Source organism: Leishmania martiniquensis, chromosome 29 (genome assembly GCF_017916325.1).
Source record: "Leishmania martiniquensis isolate LSCM1 chromosome 29, whole genome shotgun sequence".
NCBI classification, from domain to species: Eukaryota; Euglenozoa; class Kinetoplastea; order Trypanosomatida; family Trypanosomatidae; genus Leishmania; species Leishmania martiniquensis.
This window is the reverse complement of record NC_090164.1, coordinates 103,162-120,230: the sequence shown is the minus strand read 5'-3', so window position 1 is coordinate 120,230 and position 17,069 is coordinate 103,162. Positions and strand designations below refer to the sequence as shown.

Genomic DNA, 17,069 nt, shown 5'->3' with positions numbered 1-17,069 from the left:
TCTCTTTCCGCTCTTTCATCACACACACACACAGACGCACAGACACGAGCACCTCCGACGTCCGCGTCTCCGCCACCCCCTTTCTGCTTCGCTTTGCTTTTCCCTCTTTCCGTTTTCGTTGTGGAAGGCCTGCTTATGTTTGCATCCGTTGCCCCCCTCCTCCCCCCTATCTCACCATTTTGTGTCTCCTCCCTAACCCCGCGGACACCTCTCTCGGTGAGCATGTGTGCGTGCACGTGCCTGTGTGGATGCGATGCAGGCTCGAGTGGGAAGCACAGAGGTCACTGCCCGCGCTCTTTCCTTTTGTCCTTTTTCGTAGAGTCTGTTCTCGCGATGGAGGCACGTCACCACTGCGCAGGCAGCACACTCGATCACACCTGTTTCGTCCTCCCCTTTCCCTGCCAGTCGCTTCATGTGCACACCGTCTTCCTTTCGTTTTGTTGTATGTGCGAACCAGTAGAGGGTGTGCGAGAGAGAGAGGAATGTCCTCATGAGCAGGTAGGCAAAACCACGCTCGACTTCAACCCCTTTCCCTTCCCCTACCCTCCTCTGACGCAGTGCGCATTTCCACGACCCCCCCTGCGTGCTGCATTCAGTCGTGGCTGTGAGGTGTCTGTGTGCCTGTGCGGGTGACACTACCGTGTCAGCTGGCGCGGCTGCGCGTGCCTGTACTCCCTTCCAAACGCGGAAAGAAAAGTGTTCTCCTCTTTTCCCTCTCTTTGTTGGTTTTGTGCTCGCCTCGCCTCACGTCACTTGCTCACCTTCTGTTCTGCATCTGCTGCCTCCCCCCTCCCTTCTCTTCCTCATTTCTCCGCCAGAGGTGCCCCTTACATGTGCCCTCAAGGGTGCTCCTCTTCCATTCGTTGCCGTGCAAGGGCTGCGCCTCTGCAATGTATATCTCTGTATGCGTGTCTGCGTTTTCGTACTCTCTACCCTATTTGAAATCGTTCGTTTCAGCGGCGAGCCTGCCCCTATCCCTTTATCCTCCTCCCTCTCTCTTTCTCTATACATGGGTGCGGCGGAGTGTGGCATGCCGGTGCGTTTGACTTTTTTCCCCTTTCCGTGATTCCATTGGTGACCACTATTCTTCTCTCTTGCCCCCCCTCTTCATCCGAACCCCGACGTATTCGAGTGCTTCGCGGCTCTCCTGCTAATACCCTTTCTTCTCTCATCTCCTCACCATCTGCTTGCTCTCCCTTCTCCTCCGTTCTCATGAGTCCATTACCGCTTTGTGCGCTTTTTTTTGCGTGTGTGTGTGTGTGCGTCTCGTTCTGTTTGCCTGACGCAACAGCAGCCGCAGCAGAAAATGCTCAACGAACCTTTTTTGCCGCTCTCTCTCATACACATACACATACACACGCACGCACACACACACACGCAGACGCTTCCCTGTAATCCTCCGTTCACGCACGCTTCTATATATGTATATATATATATGTGCGTACGTGTATGTCTCTCTCTCTAGCGATATATATATATATATTCACAGATGCGCGCGCATATACACAAACTTATATACACATACATATACATATATATATATATATACATATATATATGTACATATATACATATATACATGTGTGTGTGTGACACATATGTACAGTGTGATGTATCGATATGTATAAACATATATACTCGTATGGACACGCACACGTACAATATACATATATACATGTGTGTGTGTGTCTGTCTATTTGTGACGGTTATTACGTGTGCCATTGATGTAGACAGACAGACAGGCAGAGAGGGGGCGAGGGTCCTCACTTAAAAGCGAAAGGACACGCGAAAAGGGAAAGACGCGATGGTGAGAGATCCCCTCTCTCTCTTTAGGTGTTGTGAGTGCAGACGTGCTTTGCCACGTGTGCGTACGTGCATCTGCAACACCTCTTTTTCGTCGTCATTCGGAGCCATCTTTTTTTTTTGCTATGTCGCGCCTCTTCTCTCTGTTCTCCTTGTCGATCTGCTGACGTGTCGCGTTTACCTTTTTTTTTTACACCTCCCTCTAACTTATCATCTGACTCTCTGTGTGCATGAAGATGCAGAGGCGAATTCGATGGTCGTGTTGCGTGTGCGCCTGTGGACTGCTGCCATAGAAGGCTGCTCTCTTTCCTAATTCTAAAGAAGCTTACGACTAGGGGCGGGTACAGCAGAATCCTGGCACGCTTCTTGCGCTGCTGCTGTTGCTCTTTATCTGTCTTGATGTTGCCGGTGCTTCCCACAGCGTCTCATGTTCTATGCGTGAGTGTGTGCTGCCCTGTGTCGTTGATGGCTTGGCTTCGGTTGCCGACGATACCGATGTTTGAAATTGTGTTTTCTTTTTCCTATACGTGTCTCTGTTCCCCTTGGGCTGTTCTACCCATTCCTCCTCCCGCTTTCATGTGCGCGTATTGTATATATCTGTCCGTGTGCGTGCACGCTTCTCCTGGTGCGCCGTTGTGCATCTCTGTCTCTCTGTCTCTCTCGTATCCTCTCGTGTCATTGGTGCCCGAATGTGTGCTTGCTCGTTTTTCTTTTTTAGATGATACCGTCGTGCTCTTGGTTCTGAGACATTTTGCCATCATTGCGTAGCCACAGTGAGGAAGTTCACACGGAAACGTACGGAGGAGGGTGACGGCACTGCCCCCTCATCTATGAGGTTTCGTCACGCCGCTCGCTACCTGTATGTTGCTGCTGCGGCTTTGGTTGGGATTAGCAGCCTTTGACACTTGACAGCCATCGTACAGCGGCGGCTGTGCACCCGCACACAGCGCCCTTGCTGTGGCTCCGTTCTCACCTCTGCTGCTCTTAGCGTGCTGACAAAGCGGGGGGGTTGGTGTTGTCGGCAGACGCAATGGAGGAGTCGGGCGGGGAGAGCCAGGGAAGCAGAGGCTGCGCTGCCCTCCTTCGACGTGTGACACCCCCGCCTCCGAGTTAACCTGCGCTGACTTTTCCTCTCCTCTGCCCCCTCGGGGCCGCTGTCGTGAACTGTATCTTGGGCTGTTTTTCTTTCACCTTTCGAATCTTTGGCTATCACTGACCCTTTCTCCGCCGCACCCGCGCCCTCTGTCCCTCTTTCTTTGCCACACATTCGCGTGTACGCACCGCTCGTTTCACCGTGTTCACCTCTCTTTCACAGTTTCTTCGCAATTCGATGCTTCATCACGTGCCGACACCTGCACACGCACGCGTTTACGCTCTGTTTCATAGAGTCGCGCAGCCTCATCCCTGAAGGCATCGGCTTTTCGACAGCCTGCGAGGGTGGCATACGCGATATCGATAGCGGATTGAAGCGCACGCACGCGTGCCCTCGCCGAAGCGAACGTGTGCAGGCAAGTGATCTGCGCTGAGCGTCATGCTCCGGCTCAGCCCTTCGCTTCTCGCTGATGTGACGACCATCAACAGCAGCACCGCGTCTGTGAGCGGCCGCCTCATTCGCATCCGCAAGAAGAGCAAATGGATCGACCGGCGTAGCACGCGCGTGCCACACAATGGGAAAGAGGTGTGGTACTTCGGCGACCAACCCAGTTGCGCGCTCTGCCACGTGCGTTTTCGCTACAGGCAGGATTATGAGGCTCATAAAGAAAGCGAATTGCATGTGAACCGGCTGCGATGGGTCGAGACGATGACTTGGTGGAAGGAAACGGGCGAACCAGCCTACCTCAAGGCGGCCGATGAGCAGTGGAAGTGGTTCGAGAAGCACGTGCTTCCCACCAAGGCGCAGGAGATGGGCTGCGCCCTCGACGAGGCGCGGTGCGTATACCGGCAGGCCATCATGACTGAAACCCCAACGTGGCACCGACCGCTTCAATGTCCTGCAGTGAAGCAGGAGGTGAAGGAGCCTCGTGATCAGCGGTGGCCGGCTTCTCCGAAATGGTAGCGCGACTGTGTAGGAAACGGGAGCGAGGAGGGACGGGTGCGGATGTCGGGATATCTGCCTCAAGGCGCCCCGTATACAATCGCACAGAAGGCGAGGGGGCCGCCGGGCGTCTTTGTTGCCCTTCGTGTGTCTGCGACTGAAAGTCTGTGCGTGTGCGTGCGAGCACGTGCTGCAGAGACCTCCTCGCCTGCCATTTGCCCCTTTTTTGTGCTCAGGCGATAATCAAGACGTATGCGGCGTATGAGCGCGGTGCGCTATCGTTGCGCTGCCATACCTTCAGGTATGCGTGGCTTCCACGCGCGCCGTCCCACCTCCCCTGCCGCCGGCGAAAGCGACGACTTCGATTACACAGATACGCACGGGAGAATTCGGCACACGCCTTTTTTGGGCTTGAGCGAGACGGGCGAGCTCCCTCGGTGGCCGAAACGCGCGCTGTGATCCAATGGTGGAGAGAAAGAGTCGGGGAGGGGTGGGAAGCAATTCATATGGGACCTGCTTGGTGCGCTGCACTCTGTGTGATGCTCCGTGAGTCAGCGATATAAAAGCCGCAGCGCCTTCAATGGTGCTCACTTGCTTTAGTCTGAGCGTCTTGTGTGCAGCTCTGCTGTACTCCGAACGCCGGTGCACCGGCGCCCAAAACATATGTGCGTGTGCCTTTACACGTTGCTGCACGCGCGTACTGCTGGTGGTATACTGTCTGCCATCATTCAACGTGGTACGTTGGGTGCCAGCAGCAGCAGTAGCAGCGGCGGCACGCGCGCAAAGGGCAGTGGATACTGTGCGCGCTCATGTATGGGCATGTGTGCTCGTGAACCTACACGTCTGTCCCTCAGGGTATACTCTGTGTGCCGCGGGACGGCGTGCGCCACTGAGCGTGCGAGGACACGCCACGCCTCATGCGCATGCTCACACTTCTCTCCCAGCATATCCGCGAGCAACTTTGCATGAGTCCTCATTTTCTGCCCTTTTCGTTCTGCTACTGCGGCTGGTCGCCTCCACAGGCTCTTTTCCCTTTCTCCCGCATGCTTGTGTGCGGCTTTTTAAGGGCACGCCGAAACTTCTGACAGAATGGAGTCCCTCCCGCCTATTCGCGCTTCTATCAGAAAGGGGGAGCCTAACGCGGCAGCTCCTCCCACATACACGGATGCGCATGGCCCCTTCTCCTGCGGTCTCTCCGGTCCCACGCCGAAAACGGTGTCTGCCGAGGATGGTCTCAATCGCAACAGGCTTCGGCAGGAAGCGGGCCGCCGCGTTCAGCACATCACGTGCGGTGTAGCCGAGCGAGAGACGTATATGGACATGCTGCTGCACATCGAGGATCGCTTCGCGCACACGCCACATGAGGAACTGCGCCCACTCGTGCTACCGCCACAGCTGCCCTCCATTGCGCGCCCGCGAGAGCCACAGGCAGCCAAGTTCTCACGTGGGATTGCCGCCTGCCATAGGACCGATCGAGGAAGCAGCGCAGGGGCACCGCTCTCAGCGGCTGCCGTCGCAGGAGTCCCAAGGTACACAGGCGCCGGTGGCAACCCAGCGGCTGCCGAGCTCGCCGCGAAGGCCTCTACCGAGGCGCCGTCAGCGTCCGTGAGTTTCACGGATGCGCATGGGTGGGAAATGCCTGATTTGGAGGACCGCGCTTTTTTCCGGCGCTTGATGAAGGGCACGCAGGCGAGCGCAGAGAGCTCTGCGGTCGACTCGAACGCGGCGGCACAGGCCGAGCTCAGCGACCAGACCGCTTCATCGCCACTGGACCTGCAACCGACCTTGGAGAAGAAGTGTGCCTACTTGAGTGCGCTGGAGGCGGCGGAGCGGCAGCGCGTGCTCGCGTGCGAGAGGTGGGACCACCAGGTAACTTTGGAGATGATGGCTGTACACTTTGTCACGTTCGTCTTGAAGCCGTGCATGGACGTCCTGCGCAAGGAGGAGCTGGAGCAGCGTGAGGCCATCGCACAGGAGGAGGATCGACTCAGCTTCTACATGTTCAACGACTCCCCGCTGGCTCTACAGGTGCAGGAGGGAAGGAGGGCCGCGGAGGCCCGCGAGCTGCAGCTGGAGCGCATTCTCAGGCTGACGCCAGACGCGCCGCACTCCTCCGCGCCAGCAGAGACGCCACCGAGAGTGACGCCCGCGTCCTCCGAGGCCGCTGCGCTGGCGTCAGTGGTGACTGGAGGCCAGCAGAAGGGAGGCAGCGACGGCTCCCGGCCGTCGTCCTCGTGCAGCGCCCACACGCCTTCCCCCGCGGCGACGCCGCCGCGGCCGCCTCACGGGACCGACGTGCCAAGCGACGAGGCGCGCCGCATACTCCGGAACTACGTTGTACGGCGCCACGGCGCCTCCCTGAATGCCGTTGGCACACGCGCTCTGACGCCGCAAGATGACCAGGTCAGGCCAAAAACGACGATGTCGACCTATCCCGACCCTGGCGAGTGCGGCACCGTGCGGCGGTCATCTATGCTGATCCTACCGCCCATCTCCAGCGCGCAGACGCCACGCCGCAAAGCCGTCGGCATCGCGGACTACGTCGCTCTCCTCGACGACAGCACAAAGCACCGGCGTAAGATCATCAAGGCTGAGGAGCGTTGCCGCGGGGACTTGCACCAGAATTTCTACGAGGAGCTGCAGGTCGTACTCGAGTGGCAGCGGCGCCGCATGCACCTCGAACGACTTCTGTACTGGCGGCAACAGCGCGAGGCCGCCGTGCAAGAGGAGCTGGAGGCGCTCACTACTATCACTCCTGTGCTGCGGCTGGATGCGCAGGCGCTGCGGTTACTGGCAGCGCTGGAGGAGGAGGAGGAGGCGGTGCGGCGATCTATTTGGGACGAGGAGTGCGTATCCCTGGCGGCGTTACGGCAGGCGGGTGAGGATGCGAGGAACGCCACCAACAGCATTGCCCTGCAAAAGCGCTGCATGGACGCCCTCCACTCGGAGGTTTGGACAGCGGAGGCGGCGGCTCGGCGGCAGCTCCTGGCGGAGGAGGAAGCGGATGTGCGTCACCGGCGGGAGTGCTTCCTTTGGGAGCATCTAACCGCGATGCTCACCACCGGCACAACGCAACTACGTGCCTTGTGGCACCTGAGCCAAGACTCTGTGCAATACGCGGCCTTGCGAGTGCTGCAGAAAGCGTTTCGGCGCTCCCTGCGCGGGCGCCTCGGGTGGCACTTCACGCATCAGGTTCTGGGGCGCGAGGTTCGCTTCTCTCGCGACACGAGAAAGGTCGCCGCTGGCGCGCGTGCCCTGCAGTCTTTCAAGGACACCCTATCCGCCGAGAGGGCGCGGCTGTGCGAGGAACAGGCCCAGCAGCACCTCCACGAGCAGCACGCGTTTATCGCCTATGAGTCTGGCGGCCGCGCCGCCGTGTGCGCGGAGCAGGAGTGGCATCACAAGGCCATTGCTCGTGCCCACGTGCAGCACATCGAGGTGGTGTATGCGCCGCTGCTCACGGCGTGCGTAGCGGAAGAGAACGAGGCGCGGCTGGAGCTGGAGGTAGAGGAAGAGTTGGAGCGAAACGAGTTGCTTGCCGTCAACGCGACACTGATTGATGTAGTCTATCGGAAGGGTATCATACAGCAGGAGGAAAGGGCTGGGCGCAAGTCTACTGTATGCGAGGAGCGGGTGTCGTGGCGCCGTCTGGTTAGTGCCGAGCTCGATGAGCATGAGGAGCACCGCATCGACGAGGAGACACGCGAGGAAGCGCACGCCAGAGATCAAGCCGCATTCGCCAATGCGGCGGAGGGCGAAATCCGCCTTCATCATGAGCGTGCTATGGCGGCCTACGCCGCCAGCATGATGGGGGCATTCTCTGAGCTGCTCAGCCGCCAGGCCGGCGATGACCCGACACGGCGCGCCATTGAGCAGGCGGAGGCCGTCGCCGCTCACAAGTTGCTGGACAGCATGGCGACCGCCCAGTGTGCTGCGTACGCGTCCGCACTTAAGCAGCGCCGTGAAATCGAGCTCATCAAGGTGCATCAGCAGGCGCTCCTCATTGGGGAAACAGAAGACCGTGCCAACATACTGCACGAGGAGGCCGCGGCATGGGCCGCTGACGAGCAGGAGCTGCTTAATTTGCTTTCAGGCCCACTACACGACTGCATCGTGCGCCGCGGCGCTGTGAGAGCGATTAGCACGTGGTACATAGCCGTACGCAACGGCGAGGTTGGACGGGCGGTATCGCGGAAGCGGCTTCGTGAGGACCTGGCTCGCCATCGGGAGGAGCGCCAGCTGCGCTCGGGGCAGATTGCACAGCGCCTCCACATGCAGCATGTGCGCAGCCAGCTGGACTTGATGCTGGAGGAGATGCAGCGAGAGCAGCGCAAGGCGATGCAACAACTGTTGGACAAGGTTGTGGCGTGCGAGGAGCCGTCTGGACGCGAGCAGATCGAGTCACTACAGGAGATCGTCTTTGGGGTTCTGGAGCGCAGTGCGGAGGCGCATCTGGCGGAGGTTCGCCACGGCCTGGTCAACACCGAGGCTCTGATCTGGCAGCAAGAGGCTTACGAGCGGGAGGTGCTGAAGAAAACGTGGCGCCGCACGTTTGAGCAGCTGCTCGAGCGGAGAAACGTGCAGTTGAACGAGGACCGCTTTGCTGTGAGCATTCAGCGCGCCTGGAGAGGGCACGCGGCGCGCATGCGATGCAGGCGCGACATGTCGACGCGGCGCGCGCAGGTGACAACGCTGGAGGCGCAGGCTCGTGTGGCGGTGGTGCTGGAAGAGTTGGAGGAAGCGGCGACGCAGCTGTACAAGCCATACCTTTCCGCTTCTTACCTTGGCACACATGCGTGGCAGTCACTGGGGCGCGCCTGTGACGAGCTTGCTGTCGCTGTCGTGGAGTCGACACGGGCATATGAGTGGAGCGAGCGAGCGGCGATACTGTGGGAGATGCGCTACGAAGACTGCGACCCCTGCTTGTGTGAGGAAGAAGCCCGTGCACGGCGTGCACTGGAGGCACGGTTCCACAAGCCGTTCCAGCTTCAGTCAGAGCTCAAGGAGGAGGAGCGGCTGCATCGTACGATGCTCGTGCGGGAGCGCGCACTCTTCTTGCTGCGCGTTCTGGCGCGCGAGGAGTACCAGCTACGTTTGTCACTGACGTCTGTCGAAGATGAAAGGCGGGCGTCACTAGGTGCGCAGTTCGCCGCTACCACACGGGCCAATGTGGGGTATTTATAATCGACGTCGCTCGTCGCAGCGGCATCGGAATCTCATTTAATTTGCTTCGTATGGCGCGACTGTCCCCGGGTGCGAGTGGGCACAGGAGAGCAGATGGAATAGCAAAGCGCCGCAGCGCGGTGACCGCTGCCGAGTCCCTCGATCATTTTTTGCCACAGGACCGCTTTTATCGTCATCATCTTTTCCCTCCTTTGGCCGCCCCCCCTCCCTTCACTGCTGCGGCCGCACATCTCCTCGGCGTGTCTGCGTGCGTTTCCCTTCGGCCCTCTCTGCGTTGAGTTCCGGATGTAAAATGTCTTTCGCCCTTTTGCAGGAAATACGCGCATCGTTTTTGTATGTTATTTTTTTTGCTTTCTCGCTGTCTCTGTCTGCCGAAGTCTACGTGGTGGCGAGTGTAGCGCCTCCGCTGCGAGACGGACAAGGGAGTGGGGGCATGCGCCCGAAGCCACCGCCCTCATCATGGCTCGCAGGTGCACACGCAGACACATGACACAAAGGCTAACCCTTAACTTTTCACGCGTCTTTTCGTTTGTTGGAACCGAGCAGATGTAAACACACTCACACTCACACCGCCCTCCCCGCCTCCCCCACCTCTCCTGGCGCCTACGGGCTTCCTCGCCGCAGGTGCCTTCGCTTTTTATTCAGAGCGAAGGACCGTATCTGCCCCCCTCCCCTAACACATACATACACACACACACACACACTCGCACCCAAACATCCGGCCATGCGAGCATGTGTCTGTCTCTGAAGTTGGCGCCGCTTCGACTATTCGGATGTATCCCTTCCTCTCTCCTTTTTTGTTCGCTCTTCACGCAAGAGGCGCCCACCCTTCCACCACCCTCATCCCTCCCTCGCCTGTTGCCGTTCCACCGCCTCTTCCCTCTTCGTCTGGCCTTCTCTTGTTCCCTCCTCTCTCCCTCTTTCTGTGAGCAGAGGGGGTACTTCACCCCACCGGTCCGGTGGCCTTTGTGCTTTGCTAGCGTGTCTGGCCCCCTCTCCCTCTCTCTCTTTGCGCCTGTCGCTTGTCCGTACGTTCACAGCTGCAACGGCTTGAGGTTGTTGCCGCACGTCCTCCTCTTTGCAGCCGAGATCGGCAGAGGCAGGTAAAGATACAGTGCTCGCGGAGGGCCAACCGGGCGCAGCAGACGACGCCGGGATCAGTGCGGGGCATGCTTGCGGCTCCTTCCTCGAAGTTCCCGAAACACACACGCACACACACACACGCTTCGCTGGCGGCAAACGTTGTGTCGGCTGCATGGAGGAAGGCCGCAGCGTTGATCGCTGACACCCCAGTTCTCAGCTTGCTTTCCTGTGGGGATGGAGTGTCTTGGGCCCGAACAGGCGCCTATAGGCTGCAGGTGCACACCGCAGCGCTTTTGGTGGGGACGGGCCGCCTTTGAGGTGCGGCTGCGGGTCCACTTTTGACTTCTCTCTCTCTCCTGCCCTTCTCTTCTCATCCTCTCTGGTTGCGCGTTGCCTATGGTGCGGTCTTTGCCCCGGTACCGTTACACTGCGTCTCGTTCCTGGGCCTCTCTCTCTGGCTGCTGTGAAGCGGCTCAGCACGACTGCACACGCACCCACATAATTAAATATTTCTGTTTGCTTCCTTCACTATTTGTCGCCTCGCTTGAATTGCCATAAGCAGCGGCGTGAGAAGGCATCGATTGCTATTCTCCCCTACTACGCCCCACAGGTGTGTGTGTGTGCGTGCGTGTGTGTAGGTGTATGGGCGAGGCAGAGAAGAGTGGTTGGATCGTCACGCCGCTGATTCAGCACACGGTCGCATGTACACCGCCAACTTGTAGTGCTTCTGCGCATTTCTTTTGTGTGTGACCTCCCTCTACAGACACAGACACACACACACACGCACACAACGCACACTTTCCCCTCCTAACCACGGAGCTGCCGAGGTCGTCCAGCCCCACTCCCCCCTTCCTCCGACTCGGACCCTGCCGGCTGCTCAAAGCTACACAGCACCGAAAAAAATGAGCGACGTGGACGTAGTGGCTAATTTTGTGGTCATGACAGGGGCCACAGAGGATCAGGCGATCCATTACCTGTCCACGTATGACTTTCACTTGGAGGACGCTGTCGTGGCATTTCAGGTAGACAATCCCCACCCCTCACCGCCGCACATACAAGGGGACTCCCCACACCACTCCAGCGTCGACACAGGCTCACCCCTGAGCGCGCCATCACCGGCATCTCACCAAGTGGAGGGCTTAGCGTTCCCTCAATCTGCTCAACGCCCGCCGACTCCACCGCGGCAGCGAGTGCTTGCATCTTCGACGACCGAAGCGATACAGCGCCTCTTCGCCCGCCCTGACTACGTCGTGGGCAGTGACCGAGCCGCCTTCGAGGCTGAGTGTGAGAAGGCCGCGTCGCGCCACTGCTGGGTCGTTGTGTCCGTCGTGGATAACTCGTTCCCCTGCGAATGCTTTACACGTGATATTTGGGCCAGTGACGCAATGCGCTCCCTCACTAGTGGCAGCCTTTTTTGCTATGAAATCAACGTGACACACACGCGTGGCATGGCCCTCGCTGAGAAGTACCACGTCGACAGCGGGCATCTGCCTCGCATGTTCATGGTCGATCCGGTGACTCAGTTTAAAGTGCAGGAGCTGCCGCTCATTTCCTCTGAGGTGTGGCAGTTCGACAGCGCCATGGTCGTGGACGCCATCATGCTCTTCATAACGAACCACGAGCCCCCGCACGACCCGTTTGCCAGCACGGACGAACCGCCGCATAGCGAAGCTGATCGTGGTGGAAGTGTGGGCTCGGCGCCCGCGGGCGCAAATCTAGCCGAAAGGGTCGTCGTAAACGTGGACGAGGGCGATAGCGAAGTCGAAACGGTGTCGCCTCCGACGATTTCACAGAGCACCTCCAGCGCACTCGCTGCCGTGGGGAGTGCGCCGGTGGTTGCCGAGTCCGTCCAAGTTGTTGCTCCCTCCCCGGTGACGTTGGACGAGTACAATGTTCCGGATGGCACCGCTGGCGATGCAGCCAGTGTCTTTCGGCTGCGCTGCCGATTGCCGCATTCGTCTTCTACTCTCCAGCTCCGCCCTGACACACCCGTGGTGCGACTTATGGACTACTTGGCGTATCTCCTGTACACGGAGGACACCGCGCGCTACTCGGTTCCGCCAAGGATCAACATCTTCAGTGGGTTTCCTCCAAAGAACATGACTGCTGGGGCGATGGAGGGCGTCACGCTGAGCACGTGGCCTGGCGTGCGGAGCGGCGATGTCGTGATGGTCCGCGTGGATGGGTGACATGTCGAAGCTTGGGTTTTCAGTACGCGAGAGGGAGGCGCCTGTGGGGCTGCTGCTACCGCTGGTGCAGGTGCTGCGGCGTACATATATATACCTCACGCATGCGTGTTTTCGCTTCACCTCTCTCTATTCGTTTTGGCGAGCACCTGCGCAGACCTGTTAGCAGCTCATCCCACAGACGTGCGTGCCCTTCTGTCTCTATGTGCCTACGTACATGACCCACTCGCGCCTTGCCCAGCTCCTCCCTTCACCGACGGTAAATCGACAGAGCAGCAGCAGAGGCCACCAAACTGCGCCGGTTGTTCGAGCCACCGTGGTGTGGGCCCTTTACTGTCATCAAGGTACCCGTGTGCGCACGTGTTTGCTGAAGGCACTGGCTGCTTGCCTATGATCGCGCCTGAACTTTGCTGCTGCCTCGTGCATAGTGGATAGCTCGACTGTTTTCCACCATCGGACATGTGCGGAGGAGTACGCGGAGGGCTTGTGCCTGGAGTTGCAGCACCCGCACGCGAAGGTACGCAAGGAAGCAAAAAAAAGAGGGATGATAGAGGCCAGCGTGGGCATGCTGTGTCGAGGCGCCCTGCGCCGATTACCGTGGAGGCGTAATGGCGATCTCAACAATCGCTAGTGCATACGCCGTCGGCGTCGCTGAGCCCCTGCCCACTGCACCTTGCACGCTTCTTTTCGCCATGAGAAAAGGCGCCCATACGCGAGGGCGTCTGAGGGGTAGGCGCCCGTATGCCGGCCTCTCTCTTCCTTGACTTTTTCCCATTGCCTCGACACTATCGCTGACGCTTCTGCGCGCTCTCGTCACGCGCGTCTCCCTCTTTCTCCCTCCCTCTCTTCCCTCATAACGCATCGGCATTATGCGCCACATGGGCTCATAGAATGCCTTATCACCAAAAATAACCTATACCCCTCTGCCTCCCCGAATACAGGGCGCGCGCGCTCGTCCTGCCTCTCTTTCTTTTCCCCCAGCCGCGGTGTTGGGCCCTGACCTGTGGAGCGTCGCGCTCGCCCATTGCGTGTGTATGAGCTTGGAGGGTCTCGAGAAGCCGCAGCTGGCGGCTGCAGACGTGCTTGTCAAAGAGAAAACGAGGGAGAAGGCGCAGAGGGCGCCCAAGTCAGACGCTGCGGGGGCTGGACACCACCACCGCCATTCACACGACAAGAAAAAGCGGAGGAAGAGCGCCGATGCGTCGACGTTGTCGGTGGGTACGTCATCCACACTCCAGCGCCGCGGCGACCAGGCGAATGAGTGTGAAGAGGACTGGGAAGGGAACCGCGCTGCTGTGGAGCGGATTTGTGCGCAATACCCCAACACCGTCTGCGCTGACTGTGGGGAGACGGGCACTCGTTGGGCCTCGGTCAACCATGGCGTCTTCGTGTGCATTCGCTGTTCCGGCGTGCATCGTTCCTTGGGTGTACACATCTCGAAGGTCAAGTCGACCAACATGGACCGATGGTCCCTGGCAGAAGTGTGCTTGATGGAGGCGATTGGCAACGCCAAGGCGAGGACTCTCTACGAGGCTCGTCTCCCCGCTGGTGTGCGTCCGACTGGCGGCGCGGGTGCTACAGCGGACGACGCTATCAAGTCGTTCATTCAACGTAAGTATGCGCAGTGCGAGTTCGCCATGCACAACCTCAAGGATGTGCTGGGCAGGCTTTACAGGGATACAGGATACGGCAGGGCAAAGCGGGTGTCAGCGCCGGAAGCGGCGGCGGAGGGGTCCTTTACGTCATCCACGCGCGTCGGCAGCTCTGCCGCCGCGCCAATAGACCGGGCCGCCGTGACAGGGGAAAGAGGCGACACCATGCGCGCACTCTACGGCGATGCTGCCGCGGAGATGCATCGTGGGCTGTCGAAGAGGGAGAAGAATGCTGCCGCGCTATCCGCTGCGGCGTCGTCGCTGAAGCCGACGTACGGGGCTTTTGGCATGGTGAGCGTGCCACCGGAGGAGTACGAGGCGCGGTGGCAGCGCACGCTGGCGGTGTTCTCGTTCGTCGTCCCCTCAAGCAGCTGAAGACGCGCTGGCAGAGGAGATGCCGAGCAGAGATGCGATGGAAGCGACTGCAGGCGCTGCTGCTTCTCTGACAGACCCCAAGGGCACCCTCGCTGATCGGCCATTGAGGGATGCGGCGAAAGCGCATCCCGAAGCAGCTTTGGGCACCTTTTCAACAGTGTAGCTTCTCGCTTCGTATGGCGTGACCTGCTGTGGTGCGTCTATGCGCATGTGCGTGTCTGTGACCGTCGTTACTATCGGGTGAGCTTCACCGTTTCTCATTGACAAAAAAAAGGTATCTCTGCTTGCCCAAGTTGCCTCTCCACATCGTGAAACAACTGCAGCGGCAGCTTGTGTGTTGGGCAGGATAGGAATGCAGAAAGAGGGAGAGGGAGAACGCGTAGGAGAGGCTGGCGGGCGGAGACGGGGCCTCTCCAGAGGCGCTGCAGCGCCCCCCCTTCCATTGCAGCTTTCTGCTTGCGTTCTTTGTTACTGGTGGTGATGGTGCACAAGGCCCGTCTGCATCAAGACATGCTCGCTGACTTGGCGCTTTCCTTCTCTGTGTCGTCGCATGTGCCTTGCAGGGATACCGATGCCCTTCTTTTGTGGCCTTGGCCCTGGCTCAGCGTCGGCGCTCAACACGTCACACTACTCCTAGGCTCTCTTCCCTGAGCTGCTCTTTTCCCGATTTGCCTCGCCTCCGTGTGCTTACAACGAACAACGTTGCAGATATCGGCGCCCTCTGCGTCTGTGCCTCCAACACTTTCACCTCGCTGGTAACACGTGAGCGCCTCTTGATTTTCAACTGTTTCTATTCTATTGCACGTACATAACCACGAGGATAAGCCTCTAACTACTTTGTTACACACCCGTTCTTGGGGCTTACGCTCTCTTCATCATCATGCCTCTCTACAGTGAAGCGGATATGGAGGCGCTGAACCGCATACTGGCGGCGCTGCGCGGCCAACCCGACGACATCCATCGCCCTGAGCTCGCTGAGCTCAAGAAGTGGGCAACAGGCGCCGGGGCCACCTTCACTGCCGCTTCCGTCCCTCCGACGCCGGAAGGGGCAGCTGAACTCGATCACAATGACGAGAGTGAAGCCGATGAGGAGTCCTGGACTCTGAGCGATGCGGAGCCGGCGGCGATTCCTGCAAAGTGCGGCGAGCCGTCTGATGCAGACCTGGATGCTGCTATGGCCGCCAAAGGCAAAGCTGCGGAGCTGCACGATGACGGCAAACAGGAGGAGGCGATCGCCAAAATGTGCGAGGCGCTGACGTTCAACCCTAACAACGCCATGTACTGGGGAATACGCGCGCTCTACCACCTCGAACTCAGCAAGCCGCGCGCAGCTCTGCATGATGCCAACAGGGCTCTAGAGCTCAACCCGCAAAACGTGCGCGCGCTCCGTGTGCGCGGCACCGTTAACCGCCACCTTGGCCGCTGGGAGGACTCCCTGATGGACCTCAGCGCCGCCCAGTCGATCGACTACGATGAGAAGACAAACGAAACGCTCAAGTTCGTCCAGCAGCGCGCCATGGCGCGCCACAAGCGGATGCTAGCGCGGCAGCAAGTCGAGGAGGAAGCGGCTGCACGACGGCAGGAGGAACTGCGGCGTCAGCGCCAGGAGGCGGCTGCGGCAGCTGCGGAAGCGCAGGCGGCGTCCGGTGGCATGCCCGGCGCTATGCCCAGAGGTTTCCCTGCCGGCATGCCTGGTGGTATGCCCGGTGGTATGCCTGGAGGGATGCCGCCTGGCATGGAGTCCGTCCTCAGCGACCCCGATATTGTGGCTGCCATGCAGGACCCTGAGGTGGCGCCGAAGCTGGCGCAGATGATGCAGAATCCCATGGCTGCGATGGGCATGATAAATGACCCCAAGGTAGGTCCTGTCATACAGAAGATCATGTCCAAGATGATGGGCGCCGGGGGTATGCCAGGCGCCATGGGAGGCATGGGTGGCGGCATGCCTCCGATGGGCGGTGCTGCTGGCAGCGCGGCGCACTCGGCACCGAAGGATGATCTGGATTGAGAGTGCAGCTCGCGCCGTGACGCAAAGGCAAGAGAAAAAGGGGGCGGTGAACCGGCTATGGAGTGCACCCGATCGCTCTGCCGTGGAAGCCATTTTCGACAGCGCGTTCGTGCCTGTTGAGGGGGTGATCACGGCACGATGGTGCCACTATGCTCTTCCTCCCCCCGCTCCCTCTGCTTGTCGTATCGCGCGCGCCTCCTCCTGCCTCTCCTTCTACCGCCATCTGCCGCGCCTCACCTCTTTTATTTTTTCCTTCAAAATTCTCTTTCTCGCGCTGCCTTCTTCGTTTCGTGTCGGCGAGCAGCACGTCCACACGCACCACCGCTCCCCTCCCCTCATCCTCCTACCCCCCTGCCGCCTTTTTTGCTCGTCTCTCGAGGCGCGACAGCATGCGGCTTTTGTGTGCTCGGGCTTGTGGGTTGGCGATGGAGCTCGTTCGTGCCCCGCATCTCCACCGGCCAGTGGTGTCTTTCCCTTCTCTTCGTGTCTGCAGCCTCACTCTGTGCGTTCTCTACCCCACGCTGTCGTCTTCCCGGTGGGTGAACAAACGGCCCTATCGCAATACCGCAGCCCCATCTCACCAGGCGCTCTGGCCCCCTTGGCCCCCCCACCTCCTCTTCCCCCTCCTCGTCACCTCGAACAGTGACTCTGCACGTCCCGTCTACCCACGCAGGCAGAGATGCAGACAGTGATCGAGGGATACGACCTTCTCGGTGTCTCACTCACAAGCGTTGGCGGGGAGG

At 59.6% G+C, this 17,069-nt stretch overlaps 5 protein-coding genes across 5 annotated transcripts; all 5 read left to right on the top strand.

Annotated features, from left to right (window-relative positions):
* Positions 1 to 3,334: 3,334 nt before the first annotated feature.
* LSCM1_04323 (uncharacterized protein) lies at positions 3,335 to 3,859 on the top strand (the record flags this gene model as incomplete). Its single annotated transcript, XM_067321835.1, has 1 exon — positions 3,335 to 3,859. The coding sequence occupies one exon, from the start codon at positions 3,335 to 3,337 to the stop codon at positions 3,857 to 3,859; it is 525 nt and encodes a 174-aa protein (XP_067176930.1).
* Positions 3,860 to 4,927: 1,068 nt separating this feature from the next.
* LSCM1_04322 (uncharacterized protein) lies at positions 4,928 to 9,022 on the top strand (the record flags this gene model as incomplete). Its single annotated transcript, XM_067321834.1, has 1 exon — positions 4,928 to 9,022. The coding sequence occupies one exon, from the start codon at positions 4,928 to 4,930 to the stop codon at positions 9,020 to 9,022; it is 4,095 nt and encodes a 1,364-aa protein (XP_067176929.1).
* A 1,985-nt stretch (positions 9,023 to 11,007) lies between these two features.
* On the top strand, positions 11,008 to 12,294 carry LSCM1_04321 (uncharacterized protein; the record flags this gene model as incomplete). The annotated part of the gene is made up of 1 exon (XM_067321833.1): positions 11,008 to 12,294. One exon carries the CDS (start codon positions 11,008 to 11,010, stop codon positions 12,292 to 12,294), a length of 1,287 nt encoding a protein of 428 aa, XP_067176928.1.
* Positions 12,295 to 13,325: 1,031 nt separating this feature from the next.
* LSCM1_04320 (uncharacterized protein) lies at positions 13,326 to 14,318 on the top strand (the record flags this gene model as incomplete). Its single annotated transcript, XM_067321832.1, has 1 exon — positions 13,326 to 14,318. One exon carries the CDS (start codon positions 13,326 to 13,328, stop codon positions 14,316 to 14,318), a length of 993 nt encoding a protein of 330 aa, XP_067176927.1.
* Positions 14,319 to 15,198: 880 nt separating this feature from the next.
* LSCM1_04319 (uncharacterized protein) lies at positions 15,199 to 16,326 on the top strand (the record flags this gene model as incomplete). The annotated part of the gene is made up of 1 exon (XM_067321831.1): positions 15,199 to 16,326. One exon carries the CDS (start codon positions 15,199 to 15,201, stop codon positions 16,324 to 16,326), a length of 1,128 nt encoding a protein of 375 aa, XP_067176926.1.
* Positions 16,327 to 17,069: the final 743 nt, after the last annotated feature.